This window comes from Thamnophis sirtalis, unplaced genomic scaffold, assembly GCF_051295495.1.
Source record: "Thamnophis sirtalis isolate CommonGarterSnake01/CBP01778 unplaced genomic scaffold, rThaSir2_p1.2 scaffold_3, whole genome shotgun sequence".
Taxonomy (NCBI): Eukaryota; Metazoa; Chordata; class Lepidosauria; order Squamata; family Natricidae; genus Thamnophis; species Thamnophis sirtalis.
Window position 1 is genome coordinate 18598832 of NW_028261383.1, and position 13698 is coordinate 18612529.

The 13698-nt window shown below is 41.2% G+C and overlaps 1 protein-coding gene across 1 annotated transcript; it reads right to left on the reverse strand.

Moving 5' to 3' along the window:
* Positions 1-1262: 1262 nt before the first annotated feature.
* LOC148047345 (vomeronasal type-2 receptor 116-like) lies at positions 1263-6607 on the reverse strand. The gene is made up of 3 exons (XM_087711556.1): positions 5976-6607; positions 3952-4179; positions 1263-2236 (listed from the first exon to the last, which is right to left on the reverse strand). Exons 1-3 carry the CDS (start codon positions 6597-6599, stop codon positions 2120-2122), a joined length of 969 nt encoding a protein of 322 aa, XP_087567682.1. The 5' UTR covers positions 6600-6607; the 3' UTR covers positions 1263-2119.
* Between the last annotated feature and the right edge of the window lie 7091 nt (positions 6608-13698).

A 13698-nucleotide genomic window follows, 5' to 3' on the forward strand; every position in this document is an offset into this window, starting at 1 on the left:
AAGTACCAGCAGTGTCAGAAGACGTCTCCGTGGTCATGTGGCCGGCATGATTAAATGCCAAAGGCACATGGATCGCTGTTACCTTCCCACCAAAGGTGGTTCCTATTTTTCTACCTGCATTTTTTACATGTTTTCGAACTGCTAGGTTGGCAGAAGCTGAGACAAGTAACAGGAACTCACTTTATTACGTGGCACTTGGGATTCAAACTGCCGAAGTGCCGAACTTTCTGATGGACAAGCTGTAGTCTATAGCATTTCCTTAATAGGGAGAACTTTTTTTTTTACCGCTTGACACAGTTTCTGTAGTCTTTAATTGTTGTGTAAGCACTGAGAAATGTTCTATTTTGAATTTTTTATTAAGGTTGTGAGGTCTATAGCTGCGACAGTAGCAATTTCCACAGTATGGTATGATCTGATTTCGTGCCATCCCCTCCCCAAAACAGGTGTAGGGAGACTTTGTGGTTCCTCTTTTTCTGTGGGCTGAGTTAGTGTATTGGGGCCCCTTAGGCCTACCCATCTCTAAGACTGTGTGAATCTCTCCACCCCAAAAAAGAATGCCAAGTGCTCAGTAGGTGTGGTTAGGAGTGGCTGTGTTCCTGATGTCTCTGGATCAGTTTTTCTCTTGGGATTCTGTATCTTGGTCTGGAGGGGGAGGACACTGACATGTGCACCTTGGCCTATAAGAGTCACCTGAGGGTTTGAGTGAGAGAAAAAGCTGACAGGATAGGTATCCTGATTGTGACAATTAAAACATGGCTCAGCTATATGTACATAAATAATAACATAAGAAATCTCAATTTACTTCTTTTCCCTTCTGTTATCTGCAAAGAAAAATGGTCTTAGTTCTAAAGAGCATTTTCATCTTCAGACTCAGGAATTGCTGTGGGAAAGTTCTCATAAAACTTCCCATAGTTCACTAGGAGCTGTAAAGCTACATTCCTTATGTCGCCATTTCCTTACTAGAAAGAGTCATTCATCTGGAAACTGATTTTACTGACATTATCAAGCCTAAAAAAGACTTGATATTTTGTTATTGGTTTGTTTAGGAATACAGACGAATAGGAACAGAGTAACTTTAGGAATAGGAGGAATATCTGCTCCACCTGTACATCTTCCTCTCCACCCCTTCACTCCTTTATCAATTTTAAAACAATGTTAGTGATAATATTTATTCTTTGAATGATCTAAAGTTTCACTTGTTTTTATTGATTGTAAGCTTCATAGAGTCAACTTTAGGCAAGATGGGAAGCATATCAGTTCAATACATAAATATTAAATGATCTAAACCTGTTAATTGAGACTATAAAATGCCATTTGTGAAAAATATTTTTTTTCCTATTTTATTTTGACATGAGATGTTCTTTGGTATTCAGATCTGGCCTAAAAATAATAACGTAGCACTTGGGGATGAAGATGCAGCCCAGCAAGCCAGCACTGGAGGCCAAGATGGAGAAGACCTGAACAGCCACCGTGTCCTTCCCCTTGGTGCTCAGGTAGGCAGGCACAAAGGACACCCAGACACTGCAGAAGACCAGCATGCTGAAGGAGATCAGCTTGGCTTCGTTGAAGGCCCCAGGGAGATTCCTGGCCAGGAAAGCCACCGTGAAGCAGACAGCAGACAGGAAGCCCATGTACCCAAGGGCAACATAAAACATGGTGACTGAGCCTTCATTGCATTGTAGGATGATCTCTCTAGGTTGGGAGCGCATGTCAGAGTCAGGGAATGGGGGGAAAGTGCCCAACCAGATGATGCAAATGACAACTTGGAGACCAGAACAAGAAATGACAAGGGAGTTGGCCAAGGTCTTCCCCAACCATCTCTGCACTTTATTCCCTGGTTTTGTGGCCAAAAAGGCTAACACCACTGTGATTGTTTTGGCCAAGATGGAAGAAATGGCAATGGAGAAGACAATGCTGAAGGCTGTTTGTCGGAAGAGGCAGGTCAACCTCCTTGGCCGGCCAATGAACAGGAAGGAGGTCAAGATGGAAAGCAGGAGGGAGACCAGGAGGATGTAGGAGAGGTCTCGATTGTTGGCTTTGACAATTGGGGTTTCCATGAATTTAATGAAGATCCCTAAACCAAAGCTTGTGGTTAAAGAGAGGAACAAGGCAATGGAAGTCAGGATAATCCCCAGATTTTCCGTATAAGACAGATGACTTTTAATCTTGGGGATACAGTGAACTCGCTTGAAGTTTGGATGTTGATCTTCTGGACATTTGGTACATTTGTCTGCATCTGGAAAAGAGCAATAGTTAAAGTTCCTTTAACATGTCCTTTAATGAAATGCATTGTTTGGGTAGAATTATTTTTGGAGTGAATAGCTGTGTGTTGGTGAAGACAGTATGTGTATCTTCATTCCACTCCAGCTAGAAAAGCTAAATATGTCTTTTCTTTTTTGATGCCACCATTTCATCAATGAACGTTGAGAGAAAAGGAAGGAAGGAAGGCAGTTCTACCATTTTACCTTTTCACTGCTGAACCTCTTGAAAACTGGAGCCGAGCCTTGTGTCAGTGCCTTAAGGCAGCAATAGAATTCAGCTTACAATGGAATGACGTACGTGTGAGAGATTGCTTAGGGGAGCTTATGCCAGCTGAAGTGGATAATCAGCCCCTTTGCAAAGAAAAATTAGGTGGAGGTGAAGATGAATTGGATCTGGAGTGAAGATGTTAAAATGCATTCCTCTATTTTCTATAAGCAACAACAGCTTTGCACAAAGTCAAGAAGGAAGTTAGCCTTGGCCATGATTCTCTCTTCTCTTCTCTTCTCTTCTCTTCTCTTCTCTTCTCTTCTCTTCTCTTCTCTTCTCTTCTCTTCTCTTCTCTTCTCTTCTCTTCTCTTCTCTTCCCTTCCCTTCCCTTCCCTTCCCTTCCCTTCTCCTCCCCTCCCCTCCCCTCCCCTCCCCTCTCCTCTTGTTAGGTCAGGAGTCAGACAATGGATCTAAAGAAGAACCCATTGAATGTCTCCCTCAGGAAAAAAATGAATGTTCATGGAAAATGTCAGCATTATCGTCCTTCCAAAAAGACTTTCTCCTGCTGTCACCCACCTTCTATGGTGGAGATGGTTCCTTCTGCACATGGGCGACAATTGTAGCAGCAGATGGGCTTCCCTTCCTGAGCCACCTTCATGAATCCAGGAGAACAGCTTTCCACACATCTGGAGGGAGGGAAGGGCTGGGCAGAGAGGAGGAAAATTTTAAAATCCACAAATGAATTGTGGTATTTCCTAAAAAGAAGTGAAAGGTAAAGTTTGGAGCTATCTGCATAAGGCTTATCTTTGCTAAATTTGAAGAGGTCCTCAAGTCCAATTCCCTGCTCAAGAAGGAGACCTTATATCATTATGGACAAATGGCTGTCCAATTTCTTCTTAAAACCCTCCAGTGGTGGAGCACCCACCACTTCTCTAGGTCAGCTGTTCCACTGATTAAGTGTTCTTACTGATGGGTAATTTCTCCTTCATTCTTGCTTGCTTGGATCTCTCTTTGATCTGCTTCCATCTGTTACTTCTTCCCTTGTCTGCTGATGATTTGGAGAGTAGGTTGACACCTTCTCTGTGACAGCCCCCAAATATTGGGAGACTGCTATCATGTCACCCCTAATCTTTTTTTTTTGTTTGAATTGACATTTCCAGTTTCCACAATTGTTGATGATATAGCTGAGCCTCCAGTCTCCTAATCATCTTTGTTACTCTTGTCATGTACATACTCAAGGGAAAGTTGGAAGGATTCTCTGCTTTGGAGAAGTGAATCATGTTGCCCTTTGATTTAAGCCTTGCTCCTGCACAGAAATTGATAGACTACTAACTGGATGTAAGGATATTTTTCTTAGACAGCTGAACATGTAACCAAAGAAGATATTTCCTCTCTGGGAAAACTGAAATGACATCCCTGCCCCAATTCTGCAATCCTCTTGGTGAGACCTTCAGAAAGGGTTGAATAAAGTCTTCCCCCCACCTTGTCTAGCATTTCCATCATTGCAGTAACATTCTGGTGGATCATCAACTTGAAATCCTGGTATCCCTCTCTTTCTAGACTTCCAAATGTCACTCTGTTGATAGACATATTAGAATAAATAACCCAAAGCATAATGTCCAGGTCTGCCACCAACTCTCCATTCTGATCTAAATATAATCCATTGATGCAATTATTATAAAACTGAGAGTTTTGAAAGAAGGAATGAAGCTGGAAAGGAAAAGAAAAATGATAATGTTACAAATGACATACAAAGCTGTATTGGAAAAATCTACAGTTTGTGCTGGAATGATCTGTACTGAGGAATATGCAAATATATATATATATATATATATATATATATATATATATATATATATATATATATATATATATATATATATATATATATATATAAAGGACAACTTTTATCAGTCTTTGCTTTGAATAGTCATTGAATGGTTTATATATATATATATATATATATATATATATATATATATATATATATATATATATATATATATATATATATATATATATATATATATATATATATATATATATATATATATATATAAAAAAAAAACCATTCAATGACTATTCAAAACAAATCTCTCCACATTCATAACTGTCACTGCAGAGGGAGATTAGAAAACCAAAGGGAAGTTTAGGAAAGGAGACACCCAGTGTGAGCTAGTGAGGTCCAAAGTTAAAACCCTAAAGGAAGGGGATGCAGTGCACAAGCACATTGAAGGAATTCTGCCAGTGAGGTCAATATGAACTACAGAGAAACAAGGCTATAAAGAGCTAGTTAACGATCAATGGGAGGATAGGAAGAGAAAAATCTTGGCTCAGTTTGAGGTTACCTATCAGAGCTTTTGCTCTAGTAGCATGTTGTGCTTACGAATCTTGCATTGAAGTGAGAGATGCTATTTGGTTTGGAGAAGAGACCCCAGATCCTCACTGGGAAAGATGATTCTCTCACACCAGTTAAGGTCACCTCCATATAATTTTATGCAACATCTATGGAATTTTTTATAGAATGTTCTTCACTCTTGCTCCTTCTAGACTTTCTCCTAGTTAAACCTTTCACCTTGTGAGCTGACTTCAGCCCTCTTAGCTTCTTGGCCAAAGATCTTTATCACTTCTTGATGTCTCAGATCCTGCTGAGAGTTTAAAGCAGGGGAAGAGGAATCCAAAGGGGGGTCTTAGCACAGAAATGAGACCCCTCTGGGTCAAGGCTCCTTTGGAGCAGAGGGGCAGCCCAGGAGGTGAGAGGGTCAGAGTGTTTAACTGCCTAATATGGAGAGCACGTTTTCTGAGGCTGGGTGGGACAGGGCAGTGCTCCTGCTTGTGAAGAAAAGAGTCCAAGATAAAAGAGCTGAATGTAAATCAGAAGTTAGCAAGAAGCTTTTGTTATAAAATAAAACAAAGCAAAAGAAGTTGGAGGCTAAACATACGAAGAATGGCTACAGGAATTTCATAGATCTTGTCTAGTGAAAGAAAGAACTGGGGTGACATGAGGGGGTTTCCAATATTTGAGGGGCTGCTACAAGGATGAGGGGATCAAACCATTTTCCAAAGCAGCTGAAGGCAGGACAAGAGGCAATGGAGGGAAACTAATTAAGGAAAGAAGCAACCTAGAACTCAGGAGAAATTTCCTAACGGTGAGAACAATCAACCCATCAAATGATTTGCCATCAGAAGTTGTGGTTGCTCCATCACTGGAGGCTTTCAAGAAGAGACTGGACAACTGTTTGTCTGAAATGGTCTAGGGTCTCCTGCTTGAGCAGGGGGTGGGAGTAGATGACCTCAAAGCTCCCTTCCAGCTGTGTTGTTCTATGTTTTAGAAATGAGCAATTTAAAATGAAAGCAACAGGGAGACCAATCGAAAGTTGGAACTCAATTTATTTTTTCTATAATCAGACTAAACTATTACTATTGTCAGAACAGTTACACAGTTCTTACAATTGTAAAATTGATTCTCAACTTCAGTGGAAAGCTGTGAAAAAGAAAATAAGTACCTGCCAGGCCTTCAGCACTGGATTTTTGAAGTTTCTAATATTTTTAAATGTTGTGCTCCTGGACAAATAAGCTGTATTTAAGGCCCGTCCCACAGCCCGGATTGTGTTGTAAATGAAATAGCTGTCCATAGTCAGGATCCGATCCCTTTCCTCTTTCCTCAGAGTTTCCAGGTCTACTTTCTGCGTGCACCGTTTCCGGACTTTCACCGAAAAGGCATCCTTGGTGTAGGAGCACAAGAAAGAGTTCGCTATAAAGAGGATCATGGAATGAAGAAACTCGATATTCCCCTCATCGTTTGACATTTGACTTTTCTTCATAAGAAAGGAAAAAACGCCATGGAAGTATTGAAAGGAAACACTTTTATCTTTCAAATAACGACTGAAGCCCCAGCGGATTGTTGTGATCATAACTTTTCCTCTAAGAGGTTCAGCAAGATATGCAAATATCTGATGCATAATTTTAAACCCTGTAGCACATGTATTCATGTCTGCACCGTAAATAAAGACCTTCACTTTTCTCCACCTGAGGTATTGTTCTATGTATATACTTGGTTTCCCAAGAGCTGTGGGAAAGGTTTGTGATATAACTGGGCAAATGCCATTCCTGATCAGCATGGAAGTCATCGTCCTCATGAATCTTTGCCCATTCTCAGTGTCTGGAGCAAGGAAACCCACCAAGGTCCACCTGAAATAGAGGAGAAGCTGGACCATCCCTGGGTACTGGGCTCCTTCCGCAGGGAGCAGGGGGTAGAAGAAAGGAAACTGAATTTTATCACTCAGAATCCGGGAGTCAAAACTGTAAGTGATCTGAAAAGGAAAACAAAGAAACTCTATTTTACTGAAGAGTGGGGGAGGGGAACAACTTTAATGTAGGAATGGTTTCAATCCTTGTAATGAAGAACTATCCTTAGACACATTCAGCAGAGTTTTACAATCTGCTTTAAGAGTGTGCCAGAGAGAGGATTGTCTTCTCTGCTCCTTCTCTGCCATTTGATAGAACCTCCATCCTTACTTCATCCAATTCCCACAATATAACATTGTTCTTCATTGACAAGAGAGGCTGTCCGGCTGTAAGTTGCATGTCTACAAATGGTCTTCCCAACAAAGACACACCTGTGGGATTTTGTAGGGTCCCAACATGGTCGAAATCTGGATGGAGATGTCAGTGTCAGCCTCTTCCAGAACAGCCACTGTGGTTGTCTGCCTTCCACAGCTGTAGTTGGGAACGCTGGCCTCCCCCTCCGAAAGCAGGTCCAGCAAAGCCTCCGAGGTCATATCTGCTCTGAAATAATTTTCATAGATGTTGTATCCCAGGGTGACATTGAACAAAATGTTGGGATCCTTGTTGATCGCTTGGATCGCAAAAAGGAAGGACAGGATTTTCCAGTAATCTGTTAATGCTTTCCTGAAAGTATGAATGTATCAGGACATAATCAATGGAAGCCCCATGTCATTTAACTCTTCTTTCAACAATTGTATTTCTAATCCACGTAAGGTTGAGAGGTTTGGAGGCATTTTCAAATCGCCAAAATATATATTTATCTCACCTATCTAAATGGAACTCTAGGATTCTTTCCATTTTTCTTTCATTTAGGATTATTGAAGGCATATTATGTCTGGATTTATTTAATTATAGCTATATTATTTCTGAGTTTATCTAGTTTATCTAGTATTACTTCCCTTAAATTATTAATTTAAATTGATTAAGAATTTCTCCAACAAATGAAATCTTAATCAAAGGGGGGGAAATGAAATAAATAAATAAATAAATAAGGAGAATTCCAGAAATAAAAAGAGAAAAATAATCTGATTTCCAAAGTTCTTTTCAAGAGATAAATTTTCATTTCTTTAAATTCTACATTTTTCACAGTCAAGTCTCCCACTCTGAGAATTCCATGTTTCTTCCATCCTTGAGCATACAGCAACCTTGTTGCAATTACCATATATACCATATATTCATCTGCTATGAATGCCTTTTCATTCATTGTTCAGAAGTCCCAATAAAAAAGATTTCTGGTTTCTTCACAATTTTTAGCCTTTCTAATCCTTTGCATGATTGTGTCAATTTGTATCTAAAATGTCTTAGTTTTCTCACAAATCCACCCTGCATGATAAACTGTTCCTCAATGTTTTTCACAATTCCTGCTTTTGTTTGAAATATGTTTTACACGGTTTTGATAAAGTCTCTGATTTCATATACCAAGAATAGAACATTTTATTTTTTTAAAAAAACATTCTCTTAAATTATGACAGAATGCAAATTGAATACCAGTTACCCAAATTCTACCTATTTAATTTCCAAATTTAACAGTGCATTCAGTCATGCAAATTTAATTTGTTCATCTTCTTTCAAATGCTTAAAACTTTATACATTTTTCTTATTAAATGTTCACCATTTGTACATAATTCAGCTTTAAATTTAGCTTTAGCTTATTCTTCAAATTGTCCTTATTCTTGCTGTTGATTGAGATTTCAGACTGTTTTTCCATTTCTTTTTGTCCATTTGCCTATTTATCTTTTCTAATAATTAATAATTGGAAGTGTGACAATTGGAAGAGGAACATACAGAGACACCCACAATGGCACAAAATATGAGCAGCTATGATTGTTAACAAATGGGGAAAGTGCTCAGTTGCTGAAGGTGTTTATATGTCCACAATAGAGACTTAGCTGACATTTAATTCATTGTATGATAAAGATATTGGCAATCACTCAAATGGGATTCAGGCACTTAAGAAAAGTCAATTTTGAATTGGGATCCATTCATTTAACAGGTGGTACAGAATACAATTGAGGATATCTCATTTTTACTTCAGAGAGAAAAAAAATCAACATTTCTGCATTTTTCTACCCCTGCTGATGACCTTATTGGACATGAGAGTGGTAGAATAGGAGAACCATCCTCTCTTCTCCATCTAAAGTCCACCTCTGCTGAGAGGGTGTCAAGAAAAGCAGAAACTGCTTCTTCAAGTTCAAGAAAAATAGACAACCTCTACTGGTTATTTATTTGAGAATTTCAAATCAGGTTCATCAGCTGAAAAAAGTGATCCAAGGATGAAATGAGTCAGAAAGAGAGAAAAACTAGCAAATCAAAGAGATCATTCATTGTAAGAGAGGCAGATGGAACTTTAGAACTTAGGGTGAAATGGAGAGGCTCTAATTCTGAGCAGAAACTTTGACATACTGAGCAATTTGAGTCAAAGGAGATTTGTTGAAGCTTAATGGAAGAAGAAACATCCTTGTTGCAGAGACAATGCCACCAATGAGAAACTTTCCTGGCTTGTAATAGTTATCTGGATGCACCTCGTCCCACTTCAGAGTCAGGATGCATTTGGCTCTGAGACTTCCCAGAACTTCCTGGGGCAGAAGAAGCAGCAGAAGCAGCAACATGACTTGTGCTCCTGATGGAGTCTCCAGTCTTGCTTTGAAGGCAGGATGATAGGTGAAAGAAACTAAAGTCCACTTCCAAGACTGAAGCTCTGGAAGTTTCCTAATCCAGGCAGAGTCAGACAAGGCTTCACATTTGCAACTCTTGCCTGTCTTAAAAGCTTTCAAGGTTCTCTCTTTCTCCAGGGCCACATATGCTCCCAAGATTTTCCAGTGCAAAGACATTAGCCAACGAGGCTTTGATGTACTATCAAAGAGGAAGCATGCTATGTCTGTCTTTGTATGACATCTTGAAGCTTTCCAATATGTTTTTGGAGATTTAGTACCAAGAGAAGAAATAAATCACTGTGATTTGGATAATGGCCACAAGGAGAGACATCATCTCTCTAAACTCTGAGTGAGTCAACAGGCAGATGCACAACGGGAGGAGTCACAAATGGGGTGAAACTCTGTTGATGATCCCAGGAGTGAGAGAGAAGCTGCTCCCTTAACGCCTCTTAGAAAATCTCTTGATACTTTCCACCCTGAAAAGAGAAATTTGGGATGAATCTGAAATGTCAATCCTCAATATGAATGCAATTTATCCTGCTTTAAGGTGGACTTTGGCTGCCTTTATTAAGAGATGGGTGCCTGCTCTTCTTTCTATGACTACTTCTTCTCTCTTATAATGTACCAAACTAGAACAAAATCCCTCAAAATGACTTTTGTTCATTATTTTATATGAATAAAATAACTTTTATTCATTATTCATAAACGGTTGAGTCCATGTTCTATTATTGGAGTATTTCAACTTTGGAAAAAAAATAGCTATTGTTCTGCAATAGAGAGAAAATACACTGTTCTTTGTAAAGGTAGAATTAAACCGTAGAAGAAACCAGAATGTGTTTCAGGGACCACTAAGAAGAGAGAGAGAGAGAGAGAGAGAATACAACAACTTATGTACCTCTTTAGAGATAAATTAATAAATAGGTCAAATTAGGACAGCATAACATTTTCAGATGTAAAAACTTTGAAACCTGTTGAGAGGATCTAGGCAATCAAACTGAATAAAATCTACCATCTATAAAACCTGTTCACTTTATTTAATACTCTATAGCAGGGTTGTCAAAATGGCGGCCCATGGGCCGGATGCGTCGTGTGCAGGCCACACCCACCCCAGCCTCACGAAGGGGGAAAGTCGTGAAATGTCACATGACGGCAATATCATGCAGTGAGTTTGACACCTGTGTTCTACAACCTTTGGTTAGATTAATGTAAAGAATCCGTCAGAAAATGTATTAATTCAATGACTTTTCGGCAAGCAAGGTGGCCCAGGGCAAAAGGTCCAGGGGAGATTCCTTGTGAGGCATCTGGATGGGTTAACTGGGGCCAGACAAACCAGTTGGACCTCAGGAAGTGGACAGGATCCTTAGGACTGAGAGCTCAGCCATTGCCTTTAGACTCACACCCTTTATGGCTGATGAAAGAGCCCTGGTGGCACAGTGGTTAGAATGCAGTACTGCAGGCTATTTCTGCTGACTGCCAAATGCCAGAAGTTCAGCAGTTCAATTCTCACTAGTTCAAGGTTGTCTCATCCTTCCGTCCTTCAGAAAGCAATATGTTGACCCTGTAACCCAACAGGAAAGAGTTGAAAAACACTGTAAAGTGGCATATAAGTCTAAGTGCTATTACTATCAGTCTGGAGGCTTTCCTGAGGCCTGCTAGGCCCAAAACTGGGTTGGTGGTTTGGGGGGGGGGGTCCATTTTTACTCCTAGGAGGCTTCCCTGGGGGGTTCTAGGCAAAAGAAAGAAAGAAAGAAAGAAAGAAAGAAAGAAAGAAAGAAAGATGGAGGGAAAAAGGAGAGGGAGAGAGGAGCACAAACCAGGCACTAGGCATAGCTTCAGAGGATATCTTGAAAGAGCATAGCTGAAAGGGATCTGGAGGTCATCTAGTCCAACCCCTGCTCCAGCAGGATATTGTTAAAGGGAGTTTCTGTACTTTGAGCCCACAGTCACATGACTACATAGCCATGCACACCCAATCACATGACCCCACCACCACCAAGCCACACCCACAGAATCAGAAGGAAATATTTTTAGACTTCACCCCGATATAGAGTTTCACCAGTGGTGGGTTTCAAATTTTTTAGAACCTCTTCTGTCGGTGTGGCCTGCTTTGTGGGAGTGGCTTGCCAGCCATGTGACCGGGTGGGAGTGGGCAACTTGTAAAATGTGGTGAAACTCACTTAACAACGCTCTTGCTTAGCAATCAAAATGTTGGCTCCGAAACTCTGGCATTTGAAGCACGCAAGTCTTAAAGCTGTCAAGTTACAAGACCCTCACACCCCTAACCCTTTAGAAAAAACCTCAGGAGTGTTCAAACTTGACAGCTTTAAGACTTGTGGACTTCAACTCCCAGAATTCCTCCTCTCGCTCTTCATCTTGATGATGTGCGGACGGGTGAGGGGAGGGAGCTGGAACTGGTTCTAAATGGCACTGTAGATTTGTGGATCCTCTTTCTATAGAAGAGCTTAGAACTGGCAGGACTCCACCCCTGAGTTAAACCCAGAATTGTTTTATGACCATATGATGGTCAGAAACTACTGTACAACACTAGCACTGTTTAAAACAGTACATATGTTTTTACTTTTGTTTTATGGTAAGTGAAATGCCAGGACAACTACACTGTATTCAATATATTCATATGTAAAGAATAAAAATATATCTTCAAAAGAAAAGACTTGAGCTGCTTCCCAAACTAAAGGAAGACAGTGGGAGGTTGCATCATTGACAAAGAGAGAGAAAATTACAGAATGGATGGAAATATTTATTTTTGTTCCTTGACACTTTCTGAGTTGTGTTTCCATACTGATGAAAACATTGAGAGCCATTAAATTCTGATTTATTTATTTTTTTGCTTTCTTAGATACAGGCTATGCTGTGAGGTCTGCAGCTGAGATGGTGGCAGTGCCCACATTGTGGTGAATGGTGTGGCCTGATTTCTTGTTGCCACCACCCAGAATTTGGTTTTGGGGGACCTGGGAACAGATCCTCAGGTTTTATAGATGCACATGGTGTGACTGTTGTGACATTGCTATCTCTGAGGCTTTGTTTGAAATTCCAGCCCAGATGACCTCCAAGTGCTTCCAAGATATAATTCAGAGTCCCATGTTATGGTAATGCCTGGTCAAGCATTCATGCTGTGTGAATGTGGCCCTTACAGGAAGAAAAATGTCTCCAGTTTATTGCTCTTAAAAAGGATTAGAGTGTTTAGAGTGTTTATTATAATTTATAGGCCGCCCTTTTCCCTGAGGGGACTCAGGGCGGCTTACAAAACACGGGGAGGGGGGTACAAAGACAAAAAACATAAGACAATACATAATATTAAAAATAAAGCACAACATTCATTCATCATTCGGGAGGGGACAAACTAAGATTTTTATCCCCAGGCCTGACGGGATAGCCAGATCTTAAGGGCCGTGCAGAAGGCCTGGGCAGTGGTGAGGGTGCGGATCTCCACGGGGAGATTGTTCCATAGCGTCGGAGCTGCGACTGAGAAGGCTCTCCTCCGCGTAGTCGCCAGTCGGCACTGACTGGCGGATGGAATTCGGAGGAGGCCTACCCTGTGCGATCTGATGGGACGCAGGGAGGTAATTGGCAGAAGGCGGTCTCTCAAATAGCCAGATCCACTACCATGGAGCGCTTTGTGAGTGGTAAGTAGGACCTTGAAGTGCACCCGGAGATCAACAGGTAGCCAGCGCAGCTCACGGAGGATCGGTGTTATGTGGGCGAACCGTGGTGCGCCCACGATCACTCGCGCGGCCGCATTCTGGACTAGCTGAAGTCGCCGGATGCTCTTCAAGGGCAGCCCCATGTAGAGCACATTGCAGTATTCCAGCCTAGAGATCACAAGGGCTCGAGTGACTGTTGTGAGGGCCTCCCGGTTCAGGTAGGGCCGCAACTGGCGCATCAGGCAAACCTGAGCAAATGCCCCCCTGGTCACAGCTGACAAATGATGGTCAAAACTCAGCTGTGGGTCCAGGAGGACTCCCAAGTTGCGGACCCTGTCTGAGGGGTATAAATTTTGTCCCCCCAGCCTGATTGATGGAACATTAGCCAAATTATTGGGAGGAAAACACAACAGCCACTCGGTCTTTTCCGGGTTGAGCACCAGTTTGTTAGCTCTCATCCAGTCTTTAACAGCCTCAAGGCCCCGGTTCATCACTTCCACCGCTTCATTGAGTTGGCACGGGGCGGACAGATACAACTGTGTATCGTCTGCATATTGATGGTATTTTATCCCGTGCCTCCGAATGATCTCGCCCAGCGGTTTCATGTATATGTTAAATAGTAGGGG